The following is a 27,331-nucleotide window of genomic DNA, read 5'->3' as shown; positions in this document are numbered from 1 at the left end:
CCAGCTCAGAAAAGGAAAGGGCAGCAGTGCGGGGAGGAGGGGAGGCAGCTTCCTCCCACATCGTTCTTCAAAGAGGACATTCACAACCATACTGCTTGCTTTTTCCTTCTGGGACCTGCAGACCAAAGCTGACCAACCCTGAGAGTCTCGTGGTACCGTAACCAAACCCCTCACGGCGGAATCTGCACGCAGACAAAGCTTTTGAAGAACCTGGCATGCACACCACCTGCTGGCTCCATCACTGAACTGAAATGTTCTGTTTTCCCACAACACAGGAAGAGTCTCCAAGTCCGCATTCATACACACTAAGCAATTAACTTGGTGTCTCTGCAGTGAGCACGCAACAGAGAAAGCCACCCTGGCTGCACTGCCATGGGAGTGGGACTCCACAGAGGCCCTCCCACGGACGATGCTTTTAGGAGGGGGCCACCCTTGGCTGGTGCTTGCTTTCCTGGCTGGTGTTCTGCCAACTCCTTTTTCTGCTCTCCAAGGAGTTGGTAGGGAACAAGAGGAAGCTTGAATTAGAACAAAGAACCAAGTTCTTCCCAGCAAGGAGCACTGGCCACAACCCAGGCATCCTGCAGGGATTGCAGAGTTGTCTTAGGTGGGAAAGCAGCCCCTCTGGAGGCTGCCCCAGGCTCCATGCCCTAGCCCCTGCCTGGCCCCATGTCCTCCTCCACACCCTCTCTTCTGAGGAGATGCCCTGAACACACTGGGGCTTTGTGATCCTGCACATTGGGGACCGTACTGATGTTCACATGTCCCACTGGACACAAGCATAGATGAAAACCCTGCTCAGAGCTCCCCACGCTGAGGCCCTCCTGATGCCCCAACGCAGTAACTTCCACGTGGTTCTCACAGTTGGCCCCCTTGGCCATGAAGCCAGCCAAGCATAGACTGGAAATATCAGCCAACAAGCTGCGTCTGTTCCAGCCATGTACACACCTTTCCCTGTCGCTTCCTGAACAGCTCTGTCCCTCCAACATTCACATAATATTTACCAAGTTACAGGGATTACAAGTAATGCAGAGATGATTTCAAGCAGACGGGGGCTGTGAGTATCAGCCGTGCAAACACTCTGCCACTCGCACACGTTACTTGAGCACCCATGGATTCGGCTTCCCTTGTGCAACCTGCAGCCATTTGGCCACAGACACCAGAGGGTGACGCGTACACTCAGATTCCAAAACAAGCAGATATGATTCAAGGAAAGCTCACATGTCATGTAGTCTAGAACATCACAAGTCATGGTGACTCTACACACACAGAGTCCAAGCCATGCTCCCCTCCGCAGGCCATCTGGTGCTACACACGAAATGCACAGAGATGCCTCCCATCTTCTGCGCCTCAAGTGTTAACATAAGTCTTATTAGAGTTATAAGCCAGTTTGGACTATCCTAACATTCGCCAAGTTCAGTAAAAATCACGCTTAAATACTATAAGCTGCTAAATATAAAAATGAAAATAGACACGAGACATCTGAATATTACCCTATAGCTATTTTAAGGTGTATAGCAGCCAGTTATGTATAAACTAAAATTGAAATGTCAATGAAGTAGTCACAGGATGTGGTTAAGAACTTGCATTTTCTAACATATTGGTTACTCAATACAATGTCGATAAACTCCATGATGTTATAAATTGTTATTGATGTGTTGGGGCTTTACATTGGAGGGGATGATATTCTGCCAGCTATACTTTCAGACCAGGGAAGGTCTCCCAGTGAAACTGTTGAATTTATCTGGACAATAGGACAATGAAGGTACATGCCCATAATGGAGGAATTATGACTGGATATGAACTGTTCTACTGCAACAATGTGGAGGAATCCAACATGGGGGGAGAGTATGGGGAGGGGTTGGGGGAATCCCAGAGCCTATGAAACTGTGTCACAAAATGAAATAAAAAAAAGAAAATATGTAACTGATTTTGTTACACCCATTCAATAAAAAGATACTGATTATTGAAAAAAAAAAAAAAAAAAGAAATGCCTTCCATCTGATTTCTTTTGGTACGCACCAACCAGCAATGTTTCTGTCTGCCGTGGACCACACATATGACGGTGGAGCCATAAAATTATCATGAAGCTAAAAAAGTCCCATTATCTAGTGATATCAGTGGTATCGTGACGTCATGGCTCTACACGTTACTCACGTGTGTGGTGAGGCTAGACTAAGTGGCCCTCCAGCTCTGTTAGCCTTGTAAACGTTACGTGCAATCACATGCAATACAGACTGCCTGATGACAACAGGGAACACTTACGGTGCTGGTCTGTGTATCTAAAACATCATCATGCCTGTTGCTGTTTTAGGGTATCTGATGTAAAAGGTTGTCATAGAAGTGCTTGTTACACAATGCCAGCCACATCAACAGGCCACACTGAGGGACTCTCCCAGCCCACAGGGGCTGGGATGTTTTGCATATCCCCAGTGTTAGGCAATGCATCACAACATACGTATGTGTGTATTTCTTGATCAGTGACATAGGGTTGTTCTGTGAGTTACAGGTGAGAATTTGGCCCTGTTTTGTATGCCCCAAAAATGGCTGCAAGAATAAGCAAACAATAACCCCTGACAATGAGAAACAGAAATGACTATTGGTAAGCTAAAACACTCACTTCAGATGCGTATCATCCCAGCCCCCCAGCACCTCCACAGGCGGTGGGGGGTGACAGCCATCCCCAGTGGCTTCCGCAAGCGGCAGCCCACCTTGTGGTAGCGGCAGCCCACCTTGTGGTAGCGCTGTGACAAAAGCCTGGGCTCGGAACTCTGCGGGGCAAAGCCCAGGACGCTGGGACTGACTCATACTGTCCTGCTGCTTTCTCAATGACTCTACATCCAAATCCACAGCTGGCAATGAAACAAAGAGCAATAGAACAGGCATCTGAGGCTGTTTTGAAAGCAAACTTTCAGCTTTAACTTTATGAGAAAAAAAAAGTGCACTCTAAGCACTCAGCTTTCTAAACCACTGGCCAATGACATTCATTTGTGTTATATAGCTCTTAAGATCCGAGTTGACAAAGTCACAGAAAAAACAACTAACTTTTTCCTCCCCTCCCCCTTCAAAGGTGTTATGCTGAATTGGAACTGGATCCTGGGAAAGCTGGTCCCCCGCCACTTTCCTCCAGGGAACGTGCAGGATGAATTTCCTGCTCCAGGTGTCACCAACTTGAACGTGCACATGAATCACTTGAGGTTTCTGATAACCCACAGACTGTCCCCCCTGGAAGGCTGCTGTGGGGGCAGAGTGGGTGCCGCGTTCCCCCCCATGTCCAGGGGTCCTCCAGGCTGGTGGACAGAGTTCAGGCTTGGCAGGGATCCCGTGGCCTCCCTTTCCTCTCCCATAAACGGCTGCTCACCGGAAGAGCTTCACGCCATACAATTCCAGGATGTTAACAACTTTGGTTTCCTTACTCTCCACATCTCATGAGCAACTTTCCAGCCCAGAAAGGCAACTGCACATATGTATAAAATTCCATGCATGTCTCGCTTTACGCAGGAAGAGATTCTTCAAAAATTGTTAATAAAACATCTTGTAAAATGTTTTTAATTTACCAGGGAAATGTACTATTTAAGGAATTCTTCTTCTCTACAAAGTAAAAAATTCCAATGTGCTTATTTCAAAACCTGGATTTTCATTTACAGGGCTCTTTTCTGTACTTTAGCCTAGAACACCTATGTAACAGAAAAGTCTGCTCCTCTTGCTACAGCGTGCAAGATGGGCATGCAGGCTAAGCCAAGCCACACGCGCAAGAGTGCATCTATTTCTGCAGTCTGGCAGGCAAGCTCAGCCGGCGGAGGGCCTGCCGTGGCCCCCTGCCCAGCGGTGGAGAGGACACGGCCTGCTTGCTCAGCTTAACTTGTGGCTCTCAACCCAGGACGCAGATTAGAATCACTTATGTTGGAGGAAAGGAAAAGACTGCCAAAAATTCCATTGTCTGGATTTAGATTTAATTGGTCTGAACTGGGGCTTGGCCAAAGTATTTTCCTGTTGAAGCTCCACAGGTCATCCTCACTGGCTGAGATCAACACAGTCGGTACGGAGCAAGGTGGCCTGAATCAAAAGTCTGAGTTTCTGATGCAAGTAGGCATTATGAGCTAGCTTGAACATGACGGGCCTGAACTCCTTAACCAAAGGTCCTTCAAAGCATTTAAACACCTGTCACTGAGCCATTCTTTCCCATTCTCAAGCCAAACTCGAAAAGATAACCTGACCAAGCAAGAGGAAGTTTGAAAAGAAGGAAAGTACAGATGTTCCAACAACAGAGAATCCTGGCCATCATCTGACAATTCCTGGGACAGGAGAGGGCACCCTGGAAGAAGAATCCGTGACTGCACAGTGCCCAGCTCAATGGGCACAAACAGCATTCAGCGAGCACCTGCCACGCGGCACAACACTCAGCTACCTCCATTTTCAAACAGACGACAGAGGTGGTGTGCTGACGGGGAACGAGCATCACGTCTCCCCAGCAGTCGTTTCTGCTTGAATTCATATTGATTAAACCTTATGTTGAAAACTTTTGCTCAGTGCTAAGCACAATGCTTGAAGAATCTGGATAAGACAGGGCAGGAGGGCCTGGCGTGGTGGCCCAGCGGCTAAGGTCCTCACCTTGAATGCACCAGGATCCCATAAGGACACCAGTTCTAATCCCAGTTGCCCCACTTCCCATCCAGCTCCCCACTTATGGCCTGGAAAAGCAGTTGAGGACGGCCCAAAGTCTTGGGATCCTGCACCTGCTTGGGAGACCCAGAGGAGACTCCTGGCTTCTGGCTCCTGGCTTCGGATCAGCTCAGCTATGGCCATTGCCATCACTTGGGGATTGAATCAGTGGGTGGAAGATCTTCCTCTCTATCTCTTCTCCTGCTGCACATCTGACTTTCCAATAGATATAAATAAATATATTTTTAAAAAGGACAGGAAAGTGAGCAGTGGGTGAGAAGAACCAGAGAGCAGCTCAGCCACGATGGTTACCAGGAACTGGATGTGACCCTTAGCCAGGGGAAGGAGGAGGGCGTGCCCTCTGCTTGCCCCCACTGGCTGCCTTGGTGCCATTTTTAACTGAAGCCCAGCCAGGAACCCAGATGGATCTTGGTGCTGCTACTGAGTTAAGGAAATTGAGAGTGGAGCACCTGACAGACATGTGGTCAGTGACGGGGTCAGAACCTTGGAGGGGAGGGTGCTGCAGAGGGCACAGTGCATGCTCCAGGGAGGACTGTCAGGGCCCTCATCGGTCTCCTGGCTGAGTACACACTGGGGCATGCGTATGAGGAAATGCTGACCCCAGGCAAAGAACCATCGGAGAGGAATTGGCAAAAACAATTGTTGGAGTACACACTGGGGCTGCAGTCATGCAGAGACACATCACTCAGAATAATAAAGCCCTTTTCAGATCCCCTCTCCCCGCCAAAGCCTGAAAGGCACAAGATAGTACCCTGTCTACAGGAAATCCTGGGCCCCAAAGGTCACAAGACAATATCCTGGCTCCAGGCAACCAACAGGTGAGTGGATTAATCACAGCAGATGTGGCCAAGACATGAGTATCTCCATGGCTGAAAAGAAGACAGAAAAATAAATGACACCAGGTGGACATCAGAAGTGGCAGAGGCGGCAAACCTGCAGGTAAGTATAAAACCCACATTTTATAAATCACAAGACAAAAAGGATAACAGAGAACATATATATATATAAGTGTGATAAAATATATAATACTAGCACAAACGACAGGTATAAATAAATGATTGATACAGAGAGAGGCTTTTGAAATTTCTGGAAATGACACCATTCTGCTTGCAGGAGCTGGCTTACCTCCCTGGAGACTGGAAGGGACACACAAGCAGGCCGCGGGTCTCACTGACGGCGACTTTCTGCAGTGGACATGTGGCAACACCTGGAGCCAGTCCTGGTATCACCCCCAGTGTAGGGTACTCGTGGCATCTCACGGCTGGAGGCTAGGGATGTAACCAGCACCCTGCTGTGCACAGTGCAGCCCCAACAAGAACAAATCTCCCTGGCCCCAGTGTCAGCGGTGCCACTGACGAGGACCCGCGCTGGATGCAGCATGATAACCTTGACGGGAACTTGCACAATATGGAGGCAGGCTCAGCTAGGACCTCCTGAAAGACTGGATGGGCAGAACTCTGGCAAGTGGACAAGAGCTTCCTGAGGCCTTCCAAAGACCCAGTGAGGTCAGACCTGACTCAGCTCCCCTCCCAGGTCAAGGCTTTTGCGGCTCCTCCACCAAACACACTTTGCAGAACTCCGCACAGGGATGGGGCAAGGATACTCTCCAGACAGCTCCCCAAAGTGTTCCCATGCCTTGCGGACCTCTAGGGGCCAGCAACGCATCTTACCCACCGGTGCATGTCACAAGAGGATCCGAGCTATACTAGAAAGCTCTGAATTGCACAGGAAGCAACAGCAGAGTAAACACAACAGAACGGGAGGAAACATTTGCAGAGCACGCTTCTGACAGAGGAGTTAGAGCCAAAATACACAAGGAACTCAACTGCTCAACAGCAGAAAGCAAACAATCTGGTTAGGAAATGGTGAAGGAACTGAACAGACATTTCTCAGAATCAAATGGCCAACAAATTCTGGGAGCAAGGGGGGAAAAAGTGCTCCACACCATCAACTTTCAGGGAAGTGTACATCAAACCCACAAGGAAGCAACACCTCACCCCAGCTAACATGGCTACTACCAAAGACAGGAGGGATGGAGTGTAGATCAGTACAATCATTATGGAGAAAAGTATGGTGGCTCCTCGAACACTCAGAGAGGAGCTTCCACACAGCCCAGCTCTCCCCACTCTGTGCATCTGAAGGAAGTGAGATCAACATGTGGAAATAACGCCTGTTGCGTCACGGTCACTGCAGCCACAATGTGGAGTCAGCCCAGGGTCCAGCCACGGCTGAGGAGGGGCTGGCCACGTGGCACAGCACGTTACACTGCCATCTGTGATGCCAGCATCCCACATCGGAATGCCGATTACTCTACTTCCAACCTTCTTTCCTGTTAACAGACTTAGGAAGGCGGAGGCTGCCGGTCACGTACTTGAGCGCCTGCGACTCACATGGGTGACCAGGAAGGCTTTGACCCGGCCTAGACCTGGCTATGGAAGGCATTGGGATAGATGTGTGTGTGTGTGTGTGTTTCTAATTCCTGATGTTGTTCAACAAATAAATCTTTGAAACAGATGAATGAATAAAGAAAATATAGTTTATATGTACAATGTAGTATTCTGCCATAAAGAATGAAACCCTGACATTTATTGCTAGAGGAATGAAACTGCAGTTCATTGTGTTAAATGAAATAAACCAGACACAGAAGGTTAAATACCACACTTTCTCTCTCATATATGGGAGGCGATAACAATAACAATAAAATTATTCAATCTGATTACTAAGGGTGGATAACAGGTTCTCCCACCCAATAGAGTGAATGTGGGAGGTTCTGGGACTCCACCGCAAACTGTGGTGACCATGGCTGATGTGAGATATAATATTTTGTGTAAGGAATTGGAGTCGAGGAGCTGGCAGGCACCAGGTACAAAGGAGAGATAAGGAAATGGAAAGGCTCCATAGGATAGTTGGCTTAAACTATGTATATGTGTTAAAAGTTACACTATACTGTTTCAAAATGTGTGAGTATTACACGTTAATCCAAAGTTAAGTATAACTTTAAACACTAAAAGACATGCAGCCCTAGGGAGATGGCGGCCTGGGAGGCGAGGGGCATGGGAAGGAACAAGTGGTACTGGGCTGGTGTGGGACGCCAGCTTGTACGGCTGTAGACAGGTGGTTCCACTGCTGTGCCAGCACCAGTGTTCTCTGCCCAATCCCTTCTAGCATGTCACTCATCCCACCATCCTTTGAGGGAGGCAGGCATGAAGTCACGCCTAGATAAAACAGAGCGAGAAAGAAACCTACTGGCATGTTGAAGGCAGCACACCGTGCGAAGTGTCTGGGCCTAAAGCCCACTTCAATTTCCAAGAAACCTTCAGACATAGAAGACATGATGTTCTTCTAGGGAACTGACTATGGGATGGGGCAGGGAAGCCACACAGGTGTGCAGTGGCTGAAAACCCCTCAGGACTGGGGCTCTGTTCCCCATGTGGGAGGCTCATGGTGTATCCCTTTCTAGGGGGTGTCATTTTGGTGGAAAGGAGGGCAGGCCACAGGCAGGGACAGGTTACTGGGCAGCAGACTCTCCTATCTCGGGCTCTTGCTATGGCTGGCTGAGGGCTTCCTTGCACATTTCTCTCTCCCTCTCTGCCCAGTCCAGTACCCTTCACACCCTTCACAAGTGTAGAAGGCAAGACTTCCACCCACAATCCTGCATGTGCACACCCACATACATATGTGGACACACATGCACAAGCCCACATCCATGGATGCACACACAAGCACACACATGCACACACGAACACATCTGTGTAGCTGTATATTCCCACAACCATGTGAGCACATGTGCACACACTTATGCAGGCACATAGACCCATTCATGTACTCACTTGCGTGTACATGCACATACCCAAACCAGCAACAGAAAACGTCAGAGCAGGCTGCATTTGCCTTAGCTTCTCCACAGCCTGTTGGCAGTTTCACCCTCTGTCCTCTCTTCCTGCGAGTGGGAGATCTGCTGGGCCCCCTCCAGTCTGGCTCTTCATCAGATTCTCCAAATCACCTGACATGAGGTAGGTGGTAAGAGGAAACGTGCAAAGTGCAGGGAGCTCAGAGGCTACCGCTCAATCATTCCTGGGGTCCCCTGATATATGGACCCCACTGTCAGCTCTGACCTCAGTCAATGCCCTCCTACAGTTGGGCCCTCTGATGGAAGGCTCAGGAGTTAGGTCAGTGAATCCAACCCAGCCAATTCCACTCTTCCATAAGCACGTGCTGCATTCCTTGGCTCACACTGAAAACACTACAGAAGCAGACCAGTTGCCTAGAGCCATGCTGAGAGCCGAGGGTCAGGCCTCGCCAGAGCTCTGGCTGTGGAGCCAGGTAGAGTTCACGCCCAGTGGGGCTCTGCCTGGGATTTCCTGAGCTGCCGATGTGGTGAGAAGATGCTATTAGTGCACAGCCCCTGAGAGTCCTCCCGAGTCCCCAGGAGAGCACAGAGCAGGCCATCTGCGCCATAAATCACCACGTGATAAATCAAGGCTAGAATGTTTTCAAGGCTCATTTCTTGTACTCATGTCTACAGACTCTGAGTTCTCAGGAACAAGGTTTCCTTTGTGTGACATAAAACTCGCTTCTGAAATGTCCATAGGGTGGGAGGAGAGTAGCTGGGGGAGGGGTATAGCCATGGAAAATGGTGGGGGATTAACAGGGACAACACTGGCCAGCACGGGGTCTCCCCACACCTGTTTCTACCAATCTCTCTGCCGCAGGAGCACATTAACACAGCTTGCACATCCTGGTTGGGCATGTAGATTTAGCAGCAAGCCATGTATTGTGTCTGTCATTGGAAACTCAGACTCCAGCGAAGATCCCTTTGTGTGTGTGTGTGTGTGTGTGTGTGTGTGTGTGTGTGTGTGTGTATCTGCTTGTCAACTGGAGATAGCCTGATCCTTCTGGAATAATATTTAAAAAAAGAAAAAACCTTCCATTTGTGTGAAGTGATTTTTAAAGGATACAAGAGTCATCTCAGACCTCTGCTTGGATACTCTTAGCCCCTTGTGCTCCTTCCCAGCTCCAGGAAGATCAGGCCAGTGGTGGAGGCTACACAGATCACAGTCACCATATACCAGACAGGAAGTGAAGTTAGCATCGAGTGTCCACAGGGGTCCATGAGGTGCTCTCATGAAGTTGCTGCCTCTTGGGAGGTCTCTTCCCTTGACAGCTGCTTTCACCTCACTTCCTGTAGGTCAAATGCTCTCAGTAGACAGTACCTCCCAAAATTAGTTTTCTGAAACCTTTGTTAAAAGACAGCACTCAGAGAGGTGCTCAAGCTTGATGGAACAACACAGGAGAAACCACAGGTAAATAAATCGTGCATGTGTGTCCGCAGGCAAGGAAAGTTTGCCCTTTCTAACAGGCAGCAGCTCAACAATCACCCTGCCACGCAGGGGGGCTGCCAAACAGCAGACATTGGAGCAAGCAAATGCAAAGGAAATACTGCTCTCCTGTTTGAAAAGCCCAGAGCTGGAAAGGCCCTTGGGCGCCTCGAGCATCAGGGAGAGGCACAGTGGCTTTGGAAGTGATGGACTTCATGACTGTCCCAACAGAAAGCGTCATTTTGGGAAACAGCAATGGGAAAATTTCTAAACAGTTTGCAAAGAAATAGTTGCACCCAGGAGAAGAAAATATTTGGAGCAGGGAAGAGGGGCCCAAGAAGCAAGGCACTGCAAGGGCAGCCATCCTGACGTACCCAACCCTTCCTTCCCTGTGGTGGATGAGCCCTCCATTGTGTGCCACTTCCACCTCAAGTGATGAACTTGGGCTTGGGCCAGTTCCAGGGCACTCATCTCTGAGCCCGTGTGGTATCCGTGGATCTAGCTCAGAGAACTCCTGCATCACACTGTCCAGAAGAACCGTGATGAACCAATTAAATTCCTCACTGAGCACTGAGGACAATGATAACAGAACAAAGCACATGAACTAAGCACAGGCCACGCTGAGCATACACACAAGCTGTGCATCACCCACCACCAACCAAGCTATATAGGACACCTGGTGTCTCCCTAATCCTGGGACATACTACAACCGCAATTGGGAGAAAGGTTGTACAGACAATGGTGCAGACTCAGCATGTATCACAGGAGATGAAGACTGGTGAGCCAGGAGTTGGGGCTACGGAGAATACAGTGGAAATCTAACATAAGAACCCAGACCTGGAACTCACTGGAGGGAGTGGCACAACTGACTGCAAACAAAGAGCCAAGTACCAACCGCAGTAAGTAAAATCGAACTGTAGACCTGTGGGTGACAGAGCTTAGAAACTTGTCCCAAGGAGAAGAATCTGCTGACCAGAAGTGCAATGATCAAGATTAAAAGAAGAGACAAAATCTCAATGAATATTACTGAAGACTCCCCTGCAAAGGAGTAAAACTCTATGCCAACCTCAGAGTTGACTGAGGAAGACATTGAGAAAATGGAGGATACAGAATGCAAAACACTTGTTTTAAAACTTATCAACAACAAGAAGCACATAAAGCAGGCATTCAAAGAATTTAAGGAATATGTCACACTGGAAATGAATCAAATGAAAGCTGATATATCAGAATTGAAGAACAAAATGGAGCAAATTAAAAGTACAGTGGAGAGTCTCCAAAATAGAATGAAGGAGGCAGAAGAAAGAATCTCAAAATTAGGAGGTATTTTCTGTCACCAGGGGGAAACAAAGAAAAAGCTGGAAGCAGAGCTGGGTCAAACTAAAAAAAAGTATTCAAGAATTGAAAGACACTATTAAAAGGTCAAATAGAAGAGTTATGGGAGTCCCAGAAGGTGCAGAAAGAGAAGCTGGGTTTATAGGTGTATTCAACAAAATAATAAGGGAAAATTTCCCTAATCTGGAGAAAGGATTGGGAAACAAGATCCAGGAGCGGCACAGAACTCCCAACAGGGTTGACCAGAAGCGATCTTCACCTGGACACATGATAATCAAACTCTGTTTAATCGAACATAAGGAAAATATCCTTAAATGTGCACATGAAAAAAATCAACTCACATATAAAGGAATGCCAATTAAACTCAAAGGAGACCTCTCACAGGAAACTCTACAGGCCAGAAGAGAATGGAGTGACATATTGCAGATTCTGAAAGAAAAAATTGTTGGACCAGGCTAACATACTCAGCAAAACTTTCCTTTTTCTTTGAAAATAAAATAAAATTCTTCCACAGTAAAGAAAAGTTAAAAGAATTTGCCCCTTTCAAATCTGCCCTACAAATGATACTTCAAGATGTTCTCTTGACAGAAAAGAGGAATAGCACCCACAAAAACCAGAGGTAAAAGTGAAGAACATCACAGTAAAATGACAACAGAAGACTAAATCAATTAGCAATCCATTGCTAGAACAACAGAACCAAATTACAATCTATTTATATTAACCCTGAATGTGAATGGCTTAAACTCATCAAACAGTGTAGATTAGTAGATTGGATTAAAAAACAAAATCCATCTGTTTGTTGCCTACAGGAGACACATTTCACCACAAAGATCAGCGGAAACTATAATCTCATGAATTTTAATTTTATCTCTTCAAAACACTTTCTTCTGTTTAATTTCTTCAATGACTCATAGATCATATAGTAGCATCATTTTCTTCAAGAATATTCTTGATTTTCTTTTTCATTTCTTCAGTGACACATTAGTCATTCAGTAGCATGTAATTTAACTTCATGGTAGTGTTAATTTCTTTTTTTTTCTTCCTGTTGTTGATTTTGTTTTGTAGCTTTTCATTTAAGGGGATGTATAGTAACTGTGTAATGGAGACTATCATATCCAGATGTGAGGATACAATGCAGTATGCATCTCTACTTCCAGATTAAAAATGGACTCCCAGTGAAATTGTTTACTTATCTTGACAATAGGATGTTGGACTCTCTGCCATTGTGCATGCCCTCAGTGATGGACATATGACTGTGTATGAAGAACTATACTATAGTAATGTTATAGGGGAACTCAGAGATGTGAGGAGGGAATTGTGGAGGATATAAGGTAAATTTCAGGGTCTATGGAACTGTATCATAAAATAATAATAATAATTGAAATTTCAAAAAAAAAAGAATGTACAAAGTGAGGCTGGTACACCTGCTCAACAGACTAATTCTCTGCTTGCAGGTCAGGCATACCATATCATTGCCTGTTCAAGTCCCATAGATCCACTTCCAATCTAGTCTCCCTTTTATGAACTCTGGAAGCAGTGGAGGATGGTCCAAAACCTTGGAACCCTGTACCCACATGGGCGACCCAGAAGAAGCTCCAGTCTCTGGACCAGCTCAGCTCCAGTCATTGCAGCCAGTTGGGGAATGAAACAGCTGATAGAAGACCTCTCTTTCTGTCTCTTCTCCTATCTAAACTTTAATTCAAATAAAGAATCGTGAAAAGCAAAGCAGAGGAAGCTAGACACTTGCATCTTTTTTCTTGGCTTTCCCGTGAACTTCCTGTATGAATCTGGTGAGGCCTGAGTTTCCTTGTGTTCACTGGTCTGTTCTGTCCTTTCACTGACACATGTTGTGTGTGAAGTGTCCTCTAGGGAGCTGCAAGATGCTGCCTGCTGAGCAACAGAGAGCTGGGCCACTGCAGGTGTCAGCTCCCCTGACACGTCTCTGCCATCCTCCAGTGGGAGACATGACGACACATACCTGGGTTTGCCAGGACCCCATGTGGCATTTATAAAAAAGAACAAACTGAAGTACAACCAAGCTTTCAAGTCTCATAAAGCAAGGCACCCCATGCTCCCTCTCATGTCCTCTAAAGACAAAGAGAACAGCAAGGTGAGCAGGTCTTCCTGCCACGTTTCCTGCTGTGCTGTGTGGGTTCACAGGTCATCACCAAGGCATCCGAGACCTTCAGACAAGGCTTGTGCTGGACAGCACAGTGCCAGCTGGGTGGTATTTGTTATCATCGGAAAGCCTGGTGACGTTTTATTTTAAGATCTTTGAGAAGAGGAGCAGTGTTAGGAAGTCCTCAGTCATCATACGCACCCAATGACCCTAGCTTTTGTCCCCCGCTCCCCAGGGAAAGTAAGACATGCTTCTTATGAAAATGCCATTTTTTAAAAAAAATCTTTTTCTTTTCAATCTGCCATGCAAATTCATGAAGCCAAAGATGATTAATCAATTACTTTACAATTTTTCACCCTGATTTGTATGTTTATCCAAGTTACTTCTTCATTCTCATATTCACAATTACTTATTGAGGTCCTGCCACATGGAGGAATTTAAGTTACAAATTCTCAATCGCTTAAGATTCCAAAGAATTTCTGGAGGCCTTTGTGCTTCTTCAATTCCATTTTTATAATCAGTCACCTTGGTAACAACTGAGGTGTCATTAAGGGTCAACTGTTTTTTCAACAGAGTTAATACGGTTTTGTTCCTTATTCCTCTAAGAATTTCTCGCTTCTGTTCCTCTCCTCTCCTCCCACTGCCATTCTTTCAAAGGAAGTTTGGCGGCTTTGGAGGAATGAATAGATTTCACAGCCAGTTTTGTCACCGCTCTGAAAAACACTGCACAGGCAAGCCGGCTGGAGTCATTATAACTATGGCTGCTCACGCCTCTTCTGTGGGCCTGGGCCCGCCCGCTGTGCTCCAGGTCGCCAGGCCAGAAGCAAGAAAATCCACAGGGCAGGCAGCACAGCTGTCCACTGTTGTCCAACCTACCCTCCCCTGGGATCACGCCTGGGCCCGTCATTATTATCACTCACCAGTTTAACGAGGAACGGTCATCCCATGGGGACAGGAGCTCTGGGAGGCGGGACAGGCTCAGTCCAGCACCCTGCCCTCTGCCCAGCCAAAGATGTGTGACTTGTCCAACTGCTTAAATTCCTTCTCTCAATTGTTTTAACTCTGATCAGTCACTTGGCCACAAAATGACTTTTTCAGAGATTACAGAAAACACTATTTCAAACTTTTATGCAAAAGATCCAGAGGTAATACGAGATTTTTTTTTACATAGTCCCAACTTTAACGCCAAGTGCCAATGCTCAAGAAACAAGCTCATATCAGTACTTATGGTGAAAAGACAAAGTTCAGAACTTGGTCCTTTTTTTTTGAGATTAATCTAGAAGTAAACCAATTTCTAGATCCCTCTTAGATCCAGGAGCTAAAAGAAGGCGAAATTCCAGAGATTAACATGAAAGTATCATTTAATGTGTGAACTCTTCAGTGACCTCTGGGCACACTTATTAAGGTAGGAAAAGTGTTTAATACAAGTTGATTAAAAAATGAGCTTGTCAGACTAACCAGCAGAGAACCTGCCACAGCCACATCATCATGCCCAGGAAATGGGACATGGTGTTGCACACAGCAGCAGTCCCCAGCAGTGGACCAGCAGTGACCTGCAACTTCTAAGAGGCTCAGCTGAAACCACCCCAGGGCATGGATTCAAGATAAAGAGGGGGTGTGATGATCTTTAAACCTGGCTAAGGCTCAACTCAAACTGTGGCTCAACAAACTTTCCATCCACCACTCCCTACCGCCTAGTCAGTCATTTCCTCCTTCATGACTTTTTCTGTCCCAGGCCTCTGGAGCCCTGCCCACAGACTGCCAGCCAGGGAGTGTCCCTAGTGACTGACCACATGGGGGATGCTTCCCCGAGGTTACTGACTTCTTGTTGTTCATTATCCAGGGAAGAAGCTGTTTCCTGTTGAAGCCGACAGGTGGAGGGTAGTCTTACCTTCATGAATATGCATCTCTTGAGCATCTTCAGGATGTAGTAGCCCCAGTAAAGGTGAAGGGCCTGTAGCACTATGAGCTGCAGGTTGAGGAAGATGTAGGAGAAGAAAGGCTTGAGATAGTGCAGGGGGATAATCAGCGTGCAGTACAGGATCCTAGGACACAAAGATCAGGGTCACATCAGAGCCAAGGCACGTGGGAGTCGCCAACAAAGAGACAACTACTTTCTCTCCCAAGGCATACAACAGTTATTTCATTTAAAACATTTGTTTAAAGATTTATCTTATTTTTGCTTGAAAGTTATATTCTACTCCGCTTTACCCAAAAACATTAGATGTTGCTGAAACCACTGGATTTGAGCAGCTCTTTCCCAATCACTTTGGAAGTGGGTACTCCTAAATGTGAGATGATTATTTCAAAGGGTAAATTAAAGGACCCTAAACTCCAGGTGTACATTAAAAAGTTTTAAACAGTTATCACTTATTTGCCAAAGTTATAATGACTGATAAGGCCATCAGAAACTTAGAAATGGAGAGTTTCAGTGAATTCCCAGCCAATATCAGGTGGGTTTAAAACCCACTAATTTAAAGACAAAACCATCTTAATTTGCAGTATTTACAATGACCTAAAACTCTCCCCACATCAGCTTAGCAGTTCGTTTCCAGTCCCAGTTTTTGTTCGACAACGATATGAACTCTAAAGAGCAAACACACCAGCCACTTCTCCATTTTGTTTAAGCAAAACTCTTCAATCCAAAATGAAACGGCTTCATAGATTTCTTTTAGAAACTTCTCATCCGCACATACTGTCATCTAACAGGAATCACATGGTCCATGTCATCTTGACCCTCGTATGTGGAAGGACAGGTCACAGGATGCGACCTCCTCTGTCGCCCAGTATGGAGGCAGCAAGTGGCAGGCAGTGACCACCACCAAAATTAACTGATGCCCAGACAGCACACCCATTAGGGTGTGTGGCAGTGTTCCAACAACACTTCATTGAACGAGAGCAGGCAGAACACTGGAGTTTGCCGACCCTGTTATCTGTCATCCTACAGAACAATCGCATAGAAGTCTGTTCAAAGATATGTCATGATTGCCCTAACCTCTTACCAATACACATTTCAGTTGCTCCAAAGTGTTCATTACAAAGAACATTGTAATATTTATAAGGACATGGTGATAGGATTGCTTGACTATCCCCCAGGAAGAGCTAAAATTCTGAGTCAAAGATTAAGTTCATTTTGCATTTTGGAATATAATGGTAGAATAATTTCTAGTGACATAGTATCAGCCTATATTCTTGCACCCAATAGATAAAAATATACTGACTCCCTCAGATTTCACCCAAGGCAGAATTGTGTCTATCTCTATCTAAAAATAACTGTTGTGTCTATGTTTTTATTTCCTATACAGTGATTATATAAATATAGAATTATATGCATATATTACATGTAATATGGTTTATTTTTATTTTGGGGAACTGTTTTCTCAAGGTATCTGTCCATTCTTTTACTGAGTCATTTGATTTTCCTACTGGTTCGTAAGTTCATAAGTAGCCGTGTATATTTCAAAATCATTAAACATCATTACACAAGCTCATACTTTCTTTTAACCTGTAACCAAATCTGCCAACTATTTCCTTTATAAACTTCTCTTTTGGGGGGCATTTGGTCTAGTAACTAGGCCCCTCTTTGTGATGCCTACTCATCCCACAACACAGCGTGTGCTTCAAGTCCCAGCAGTGCTCTCAGCTACATCTTCCTGCTAAGGTACACCTTGGGAGGCAGTAAGTGATGGCTCTAAGAAGGGCCCCTGCCCCCACGTGGCAGGAAGGATGAGCTCTGGATCCCAGGATCCGCCTGGTTCAGCGTTTGCTGTTGAGGCATTTGAGGAGTGTAACAACGGCTGCGAGCTCTGATAAACACATCAAATCAAGGCACTGAAGTCCTTTCATCCCCATCAATATACAGACATGTTTTCCTGGATCTCCTTAAAATCCTGGTTCTACTCTTCTCAGTTTGTGGCATTCTCTGTGTATTTTCTCACTTGTAAAATGGAAGAAGACCTTACTCTATAAATACCAAACATCTACCCAAGTGCTCCATGACACTTGGAAGGCAGTCAGAATACAGCAATGAAACAGGGATCCGAACTTTCCCACTAGTAAAGCATCCCTCGGGCACCCACAGTCACAGGGGAGGCCTGTTCACCATTCTAGCTTGCTGGAATGGCAAGGCCGTGTCATCTTTTCTACTCATTCAGCCTACAACATTCTTCCCCTGTTCAATAGAAACTTCTGTCCTCCATCCAGGCAAGGGCCCAACTACAAAAGTCTCCATGCTTTTCTGGTCACCCCCAAATTTGCAAATTTCCTCAATACTTATGGCTGCCAATGTCTTGATGGTGACTGGTGTGACCTCATCCTACCTTGCAACAATAGTTACTTGTGTGACCTGGCTTCTCACTGGCAGTTATGCTTCTGAGGGCAGTGATCATGACCCATAGTCATCTCCATGTCCTCCCTTACCCAGCCCCAGTCCTTGCTCCTCATTAGGTCCTTTCCTGCAGGTTTGCCAATGTCAAAATACAGATACAAAAGACAGATACATACTCAAAAATATCCTTTTTGCAGTCTACCAGAGAATTTTCATGGTCACAGAAGGCCAGGAAAGGGCAGGGCTCCCTGTAAGGGACTGAACTGTAATTGTCTGGCTCCTGCAAGTTGGAGGCAGGGCAAAGGGGAGAGGCCTCCAGCAGGAGGGGATTTTGTTCTCCAACCTTAGAAGACCTCCGGAAAATTCTAGAAGCGAACAGACAAGTGTGGCAGGGAAGGCTGACGTAAGAGCAGGTGTGAGAGGAGAAATGCATCTCCAGCAGGCTTTGCATGTGAAGGTCTGGGCACAGCCTTCGTTGTAAGAGCAACAGGAAGCTCTCTGCCTGCCTTAGAAAGGGAATGTATTTGTGGGAATGGAGTCACCAGAGCTGGGTATTCAGCCTGCCACCACCAGCTTCTTGCCTTGGAAGCTGCCTAAGTCACTGCACCTTAGTGCCTTCAGCCGTCAGACTGGGGGTAGGCATCCATCACGTGGAGTCCTCAAGGTGGAAGGAGCAGCCCTGAATGCAAGCATCTCTGAGATCACCAAGCCTCTGGACAGACAGAGGAGGCCTCCGAGCTGGGCTCTCGCCCCGTGAGGCATGGCTCAGGCCCTCCCTGGGAATTTCAGCAAATCTCTCCCCTCTTCAGGACTCAGGTTTTTTTTCCAGGAAATGAGGAAACCCCCATCTGCCTCAGCACGAGGCTATGAGGGCTAACGTAGGTGACCAATGCTCAAAGCTTGGCCCAGTAGGTACTCAGAAAGCCCTCTTACTTCCCTGACCACAGGAAGCTTTTTGCCCCTAGCCCTTTCCCACTACAGAGTACTTGGACTCATCACACACACACACACACACAGTCAGAGAGAGACGGAGAGACACAGAGAGAGAGAGACAGAGGCAGAGATGACAAAGTGATCAAGGCAAAATGACAACAGCAAAGGGCACAGGCCAAGGTTCCCTTATACAAGCTTGAGATTTTCCTATAAGCTTGACATTATTTCTCAAATAATAAAAGAACTGGACTGAACCATGCACCAGGTCTCTCACCCTAAACCTGCATGGTCTGAAGAAGGGTGCATACTGTAGTTGGTTGTGCCCCTTTCCAAGTGTAGGCACTCCCCCAAGGCTTGCACAGAACATGGCCAGGAGCACACCCTGCCCAGTTCTCTCCACCTCATCAGGTGTGCAACTGGAAACTCTAGTTCCAAGATACACATCTGGCATTTCAAGGGAGTGGCCCCATCTTCAGCAGGGGCCATCTCACATTGCACAAGTCCCTGTTCTCTGTGCTGGCAGCGCCCAGGCTTTGAGCCTGCCATCGTCCCATCAGACCTGTGCTCTGCCCTCGAATCATCCTCAGACCAAGGCCTGGCCCTCTGTAGATGAAAACCTCCACTGTGTGCAGATCCTTTCTCTCACTAGTAAGTCTCAGGCAAGAGCATATATGATGACTTCGGTGGTCTTTCAGTAGGTTCACTCTCCTGTCTGCTAGCCATTCCAAGTAATTACATGATCTCACTGCCCACAAAGTTCTCACTCAGACAAGGGCCACGAAGGATCCCATTGTTCTCCCCCAGTGACACTGAGATCATCAAAGCAGAGACCTGAAGTCTGTGGACCAGCCATGGAGAATATGCTGACCACAAATACAGGTTCCAGGGAGGGGGAAGCTGGTTCTTATCTATTAGTCACACGGATGGAAGCAGCTTATTTTCTTCCCTTTGCAACATCCAAGAAGCACAAGTCAATATTTACAGTCTACAAATATATGAATTATGGCTAAATCAAAAACCTCTTATGCAGCACCTCTTATGCTGCTGTTACCACTCCTCTTGTCTTCAGCATCCTCAGCTGAGATAAACCAGCAAGGAAACAAGCAGTGGGGCGGCCACATGCAGACTGCAGTTGCAACAGACACCCGATTGTGGGCTGAAAAGCCACCAAACCAAGTGCCCTTCCCTTCCCTTCAGGTGACCAGCCTGGACAAAGTCAGTTCCTTCTCTTGCTACTTGTGAATTAAACTGTGCCAGCAGAACAGCTGACTAGTCCTTGGGTCTTTCTGGCCTAATGATTCATCGGTGGTTTCTGAATAATGTTCAGTGGAGCTATACATCCAGCGACACAAAAATACAGAAGACATTGTTTGAAAATGATAATTGAGAGTAAGTGTGGAAAGCACAAACCTGCAAGATAAATGGTGCTGAATAAAAATGTAAACAAGTGATGTTTAAGTGCCAATTAAATGCTGGGCCAACCTCAGCATGCATTTCTGCTCAATGCTCATGAGACAGTGTTTAGAACAACAGTGTATTTAACTCTGCTGACAATGGCTGCTAAGTAAGACTAATAGAAACAGGAGGAAAGGAGAGAGAAGGCACAGGTGCAGAGATGTGACAGGGACACATTGGAGCTGGTGTTCAGCTCAGTGGCTGAGAACTCTTGTCCCACATTGCAGTACCCCAATTCAACCCCTGGCGCCAGCTCCTGACAGCAGCTTCCAGCCAGCGCAGACCTGGGAAGCAGCAGCGATGGCTCAGGTCACTGGGTTCCTGCCACACGCATGGAAGAACTGACTCCTGGCTCTGACTCCACGCAGGCATTGGAGGAGTAAACCAGTAGCCAGGCATTCTCTCTCACGCTCTTTTACTTTCTTTATCCCTCTCTTCTTCCATCTCAACTAAATTTAAAGCAACAAATATAAAAATGAAAAGAGATTCATGAGGGAAAGCAAATGAAATGAAAACAATAGAAAGGAAGGGACAAGTGTGACATACAAACTCCAATGCTTCTCAAAGCTTCCAGACAAATCAGTTAGCTTTGCCCCTACCCTACATCTCACCATGAAAGGCACAACCAAAGCCACTGAAACAAAGAACAGAGAGGCTAGTCTGTAATTCACCCCACAGCATCACCAGAACACCTAAATTCGGAAATAGGTCAGCTGAGTCACCTTACGACTGTACTTACTCTCTGCCTGTGGTTTGTTCAACAGTGAATCCCCACGAAATCTTGGACTAAATAAAACACCCTTGGAAAATGAATCCATAGAGTTAGGAGTCTGGGACAGATGCCTGGAGCCAGACTGACAACAAGGAACTAAACCTCCACCAGCAGCTGCACTGAGAGGAAGCAGGAAGATTCGGTCAGAGCCAAGCACTGTGGGCTTTAACGCATGTCTGCACTCTCGGAAACTGCTCCTATCAAGAAACAGAAGCAAACTCCCCTTTTCTTACACATGAATCTGAGGTTGGACCTCCGAGGCTGGGTTACCAGAGGAGATCCATTGTCTGTCTGGACTTCTCCTGAGAAGCGCCACCCTGAAACACAGCCTCCATGTCAAGAGGAGGCCACCTCAAGTGTGGGGCAGCCGAGGGCCAGCAGAGATCTCCATGCAGCTCACCTGCCTTGGATTACTCAACTCCATGACTGGGGAAGGTTGAACAAAAATCCCAACTTCAGCATCCTAAGGGAAAGCCTTCCAGAACCACACGAGAGGTGGTAACAACCAATACATGCTGTTGCTTTCAGAAAGAGCTCTGCAAAGATGGCATGGGGGAAATGTTGATTCCCCCCAACATGTTTCTTGTACAGCTTGTGAAGCAAGTATCACTTGGTCCGTTTCCAAAGGATTAAACAAGAAAGTATGCAAAAGGAGGCATATGTGATCCTCAAAGCTTAAGATGCTTCTTCTTGGACCTTTTACAGCAAGAGACTACCCACTGCCATGCTAAGTCATGAAGCTTTCCAATGGTCCATGACACACAACAGACCCTGGGGACATGTAGTGTGTGAGGAGGTGGGCACTGCCAAGCCAGTGGTGGGCTCACCTGTGAAGGTCACACTAAAAAGCTACACTCTATTACTATCCATGTGTCACTACTTATGCTGGCAATACTTGTTACCATACAACATTATAACTTCACAGTCACGCATGTCGAGCCAAAGTGGACAGATGGTAACATGATCTACCAGTAAAGTAATGCATCTTAGACATGTATCTTAGACTGGATTCTATATTGAAATCCAATTTCTGGTCTATTCATTAACCATGTTAGTCACTTCAGTAGTAAGAGATGGCATTTCCTGATCCCTTCCAGTGTCTCAGACATATTTCTAAAGTATTCTGCATTGCCTCCATGAGATCTCAAGTGACCCTTATTTCGAATTTCCAGGTGAGAAGCTGAGGCAAAAAGAGATGCTCTGACCTAGCCAAGATCACAACGGGTGGAAACGTGCTGGGATGTGAATTCAGGCCCGACTCTTGCCCTGACGAACTGAACCATGGCACGAAGTTTCTGCTCTCAAGAAAATGCCTCATGGGGCATGATAGACACACCCAGGCTGATGAAGGATAATTGTCACAGGAGGTGACATTCCAGCCCACAGCAAAGCAAAATCAACGGATTTAGTCAAAGCATATCAACAGTCACTGAGAACAAACTATCTATGAAGTGGCACTTCTCTGGTTTGTTGTGTAGACAGGAGCCAGGATACAACAAGGACTCAACCCACAGTTTGGCATTCCACTAGTGGGTGTAATTACAGGAGCACACAGAACATGCCTCTCTTTTTAGAAACCTGGGACTTGGCCAACCACTCTGCATGGGGTACCTGGAAAAGCCGCACAAAGAAAGATGCACACTCAACAACTAAGATACTAGAAAGCTCCTGGACCACAAAACCTTCCATCTCCCCTTGAAAGGAAACTTCTTTCATATGGGAGCATTTTGTTTTGCTTATCTATAAAAAGGCTCAGGGCCAGGCGCAGTAGTCTAGCAGCTAAAGTTCTTGCCTTGCACATACAAGGACCCCATATGGGCACTGGTTCTAATCCCGGCAGCTCCACTTCTCATCCAGCTCCCTGCTTGTGGCCTGGGAAAGCAGTCGAGCATGGCCTAACACCTTGGGACCCTGTACTTGCATGGGAGACCCAGAAGAAACTTCTGGTTTCGAATCAGCACAGCTCTGGACATTGTGGCCGCTTGGGGAGTAAATCAATGGATGGAAGATCTTTTGTCTCTCCTCTTCCCTATATATCTGATTTTCCAATAAAAATAAAATAAATCTTTTATTTAAAAAAAAAGGCTTGGGAAGATTCCTTTTCCCCAACGGAATGCAGTGTAAACAACTGGAGATCAACCTAAGGAAAGACAGTGGTCTGACTGTAACACCACACTCGACATCCAGGCGCACTGACCCAGGCAGGCACAGTGCCTGCCCACTTACCAGAAGGGGAAGACAATGAAACGGCTGATGAAAAACAGGGCGGAGAAGATGAAGAACAGGGTGTTGCACGTTTGGTTCCAACCAGCATAGGAAAACATCTTAGCTGACTGAAAAGAAAGAAACTGCATTAGGCAAAGTGATAGTGGCATGAACTTTCAATGTTAACTATGTATAAATAAAGTGATGGTTGCCAGGCATTCGCTTCAAAAACAGTCTGTGAAGAAGGGAGAAGTGTAAACAGGCCACTGTGTCATCCAAGACTGGCCTTAGTGACAATCGCCAAGCTGGACAGCTCCATCCTACTGTCTGCCTCGTCTTGTCACATGTTGGAGGTTTTCAGTTAACACCCTGTTGTTCTACAAAGACGTCAAAATGAGTATAATACTCCTGGCTTTTTAAAAGCATTCTAAGTTAGCATACAACAGCCTTCAAATGTATTTCATTGGGACATTTATTTAATATCTCCATCAGTGGAGAAGATAGCTGGGTCAAGAAAGGCTGGGTCCAAAGTTGGGACTGCTGCAATCAGCGTGGTTACTGCAGAGCAGATCATGAGCAGCCACGCTCCCTCACCGTACAAGCACTATGGACCTGTTTCTGCACTGGACACACACCGAAGGCAGCGAAACCCGAGATCTCAGAAACAGTAGCTGAGAACACCGTTCTGACATCAGGGCCAATGTGGTTACAGAGATATGATCAGGAAGGAGGTCATTAGAGCTGGGACAGCTGCACTCACAGTGGCTCACAGAGTAGCAGACCAAGGCCTCCTACCCAGCCACTGGCTGCCCAAAGGCACACTGGAGAATCCCGACCTCCAGAACGGAATTTACAGGGCTAATTATGATTACATGCAGGGTAAGAGCACAGGTCTTTCCACAGAGAACATTCCCACCAGTGTGGCCAGATGCTTTGAAAGGGCCTCAAACACTTCTGGTTACTTCCTGAGCATGATTTGGCAAGCTGCAGTCTGCCCCCAAGGCTGAAGCTGGCTGGCCCCTGAGAATGGATTGCACATTTCTAAGGGGGTTTAAAGAAAAAGAAAACACAAGGAACACGGAAGGGGATCACACACAGCCCATAAACTAGATTTACTATCTGGCTCTCTATCAAATAGTTCACTGAACGCAGATTCAGAAGAACAAGATCCTATTAAATTTAATTTCTTCCATATCAACCTATTTTCCATTATTAGTCCCTCAAGGGGCAATCGTGAATGTGAAACGGGTCAGCATCACTTTCCCTGGATTCATTAATGAGTGCATTTGAATGTTTCTGAGGCATGCTGCTCTGAGTACAGCAGGAGATTCTTCAGCGACAAAAACCACTGAATCACAACTTCGTGCACAATGTGAGCCAACACTGGAAGAAGCTGACTGGGCTGGAACAGGACCCCTGAAGGCAGGTGAACACTTAGAGGCTAACTCAAGCACTGGTCAAAACAATAGATGGTGCTGTCCAACCTTGAGAATCCCTAACACTATAAACCCAGGTTTTCCTTTTAAAGTTTAGAACCTTGCTTCTTTAGGCATCTCGACTTGCTGATGTCCCTCCTAGCACCTGCATGCACCTTTCCTCTGTGGACTCTCCCAGATTAACCTCCTTCTCCAGAAACACCGAAGAGCTCTGAGAATTAAAATGGATAGCTTGCTTTTTTTCATTATTAATCCTGAAGGATCTGGGAACCTGGAGACATTCTCAGGGTTTGGGCACATTCAGGACTAAGCTGCTCTCCGACCACTCCCTCTAGCAGCTGGCAGAGTCCCGGATGTGGTTCCGAGAGTTGTAATGGAGTATGCGTACCTCCAGCCAAACGTCGGCCACGTCGTGCACGAACATCACAAGGGTCCCACTGCGGACGTAATTAGCACACCACGAGAAGCTCATCAGACTAATGGCGGCCAGGTGGTGGATGACGTGTGCTAGGAAGTCCTAAATAACCAGGCAGAAATGGTAGGCATTAAGCAAATGGAGACATTTCCCTGTCACTGGAAGAGCAATAACACCACCAACAGACATCTATCTCATGCTTTGCAATTTTCTAAGTGCTTTCGATTTGATTCTTAAGCACCACTCTCCTGAGAAGGCCAGGACACTTCTCACCATCACCCCGGTGCAGTCATGTAGCTTGGACAGTGTTGATAGATTGTCAGAACTGTAACATCTGCTCGCTCTCCCTTGCCCTACACTGGTGACATGTACGCATGCATGCATGCACACACAGAGATATACATGTTTATTCCCTGTGTAATTCCAGAAAAGAAAAAAAACATTAAAATAAATGCATATGAGTGAGTAATAAATGAAAGTCAGATAACTACATTATAAAACCTAGGCTAAGGAAACCTAATCAGCAATAAAAAGGAACATAGCTCTGACATGGGCTACACACATGTACATTTTGAAAAGACACAGTAAGTAAAACAGGGAGACACAGAAGGCCACATGTGGTCTGATTCCCACTTACAGCCAGTCCACAGAGACACAAAGCAGGTTAGAGGTAGGCCAGCATTTGGGGAGATTGAGAGAAGTGACAGTGACATTCGAGGGGACAGGGATTCTTTCGGAGGTGATGAAAACACCACAAAAATTGTGGAGATGACTGTATTAAAAACCACTTAATTTCATATTTTAGATGATTGAATAGTGTGGAATAGGAATATTACAGCAACATTGTTTTAAAAAATTAAAGATTTCAGTTTCCTAGCAAACCAATTAGAACAAAAAATATGATACCAATAACAACAGTTCAGTATGTTGAGCACTGGCATACCAGGCCGCGTTTTGTGTGGATTAAGTTGCTCCCAAGGCAACCATGTGTCAGCAGTTGGACACCCACTGCACATGTCACAGAGTGGAGAAAGCAGCAAGTCCCACCCGGCCAATAGGGCTCCACCTCGTACCATGTTAATATATCCAAAGTTACACAGCCATAACACTTACTTGTTTATACTGAATTTTCAAAAAGCTGCTTTAATGAAAGGAAAATCAACTACTGTGAAATAGATGTGGGATAAGTACACGATCAACCTCCATGTCTATGAAGACTTCCTAAAAATGAGTATTTTCAGTATCAGTCTTAGAGAAAAAGACTCAAGCAACTCAGTTTTGCTGTATTCTTAGACTGAAGTGGCGACAGTTAATGTGTGGGACTGACATCTCTCAGGTCCTCTGCCAGTGTGCTGTCACACACAGGGTCTTTGTGTTCCCATGTAAGACACTCAGCTGACCAGCTGAGTAAGTGACCTCAACTCAAACCCATTCAGTCAACCCAACTTGCTTTTCCCCAAGACTAAATTAAACTTTATTTATCATATACACATTGCTGCAAACCATCCTTCTATGTGGGGTGTAGTACCATAGTGTTCATGGTTTGATCAACATTATCGACATACACAAAGAAGTCATGTGGCTGTATTCAGGGTGTAACATGGGGCTCTGGATGAGCAAAGGGGGTCGGTGAGAACCAAACAGCTCCCCAAAAGTCTCCCCCTATGACCTGAAAGGGGACACTGGGAATGTTTGTGACTGAGTTTCTCTGTAAATAAGGCAAAACTAATAACGGCTGAAGTAAGATTTTCTCACAAGAATATTTAAGGTCCCATTGAGAACAACAAAATCAATGGTATGCAACTAAAAATACACAGAAAATACAATCAAATATTGGAATCTTAGGCAGGAGGATGAGAATTTTCACAAAAAATTAACAAAGCAGCTTTGTACGTAGGATGCTTACCTTCCTCTTGACGTCAGAGCCAAGGCTAAACAAGAGAGACAAATAGAAACCCAGCTCCAAGGTGTAGTACCAGTACTGGGACGGCAGCAGGGGCTGGGGAGAGGCATTCCTTACGTTAAATATCAACAGATTGTTTTAATGCACCAAGATCCATTTAAACCTATTTATATTTCACCAAAATCCATAAAATGACAATGATTTACATTTCCACTTTCAGGAATGGACTACAGATAACATTCCACGACTATTTCTACAATACAATTATTCCAAAGTCAGGTTAAATGTTTTATCTAAGAGGTTAATAAAATAGCCATAGCTATAGTTACTTTATTTTAGCTCACTGAGAATTAAATTGGAAAAATAATTTTAAAATCTTCAGAATAACAGGAAGTCTGTTCTGTTGGTCCCACATTTCACCTTGTTTAACATTCCT

At 46.0% G+C, this 27,331-nt stretch overlaps 1 protein-coding gene across 1 annotated transcript in view; it reads right to left on the bottom strand.

The window, feature by feature from the left end:
* Positions 1-27,331, bottom strand: part of CERS3 (ceramide synthase 3) — a 70,709-nt gene that overhangs the window by 3,872 nt on the left and 39,506 nt on the right. The window contains exons 7-10 of the mRNA XM_058665376.1: positions 26,899-26,991; positions 24,966-25,094; positions 23,163-23,269; positions 15,341-15,494 (exon numbers count right to left, since the gene is read on the bottom strand). Of these exons, the coding sequence (XP_058521359.1) occupies positions 15,341-15,494; positions 23,163-23,269; positions 24,966-25,094; positions 26,899-26,991 (483 nt within the window). The remainder of the gene's footprint in view (positions 1-15,340; positions 15,495-23,162; positions 23,270-24,965; positions 25,095-26,898; positions 26,992-27,331) is intronic.

The sequence above is a fragment of the Ochotona princeps genome, chromosome 6 (assembly GCF_030435755.1).
Source record: "Ochotona princeps isolate mOchPri1 chromosome 6, mOchPri1.hap1, whole genome shotgun sequence".
Taxonomy (NCBI): Eukaryota; Metazoa; Chordata; class Mammalia; order Lagomorpha; family Ochotonidae; genus Ochotona; species Ochotona princeps.
Note: the sequence above shows the minus strand (reverse complement) of the source record. Positions and strands in the feature narration are given on the sequence as shown.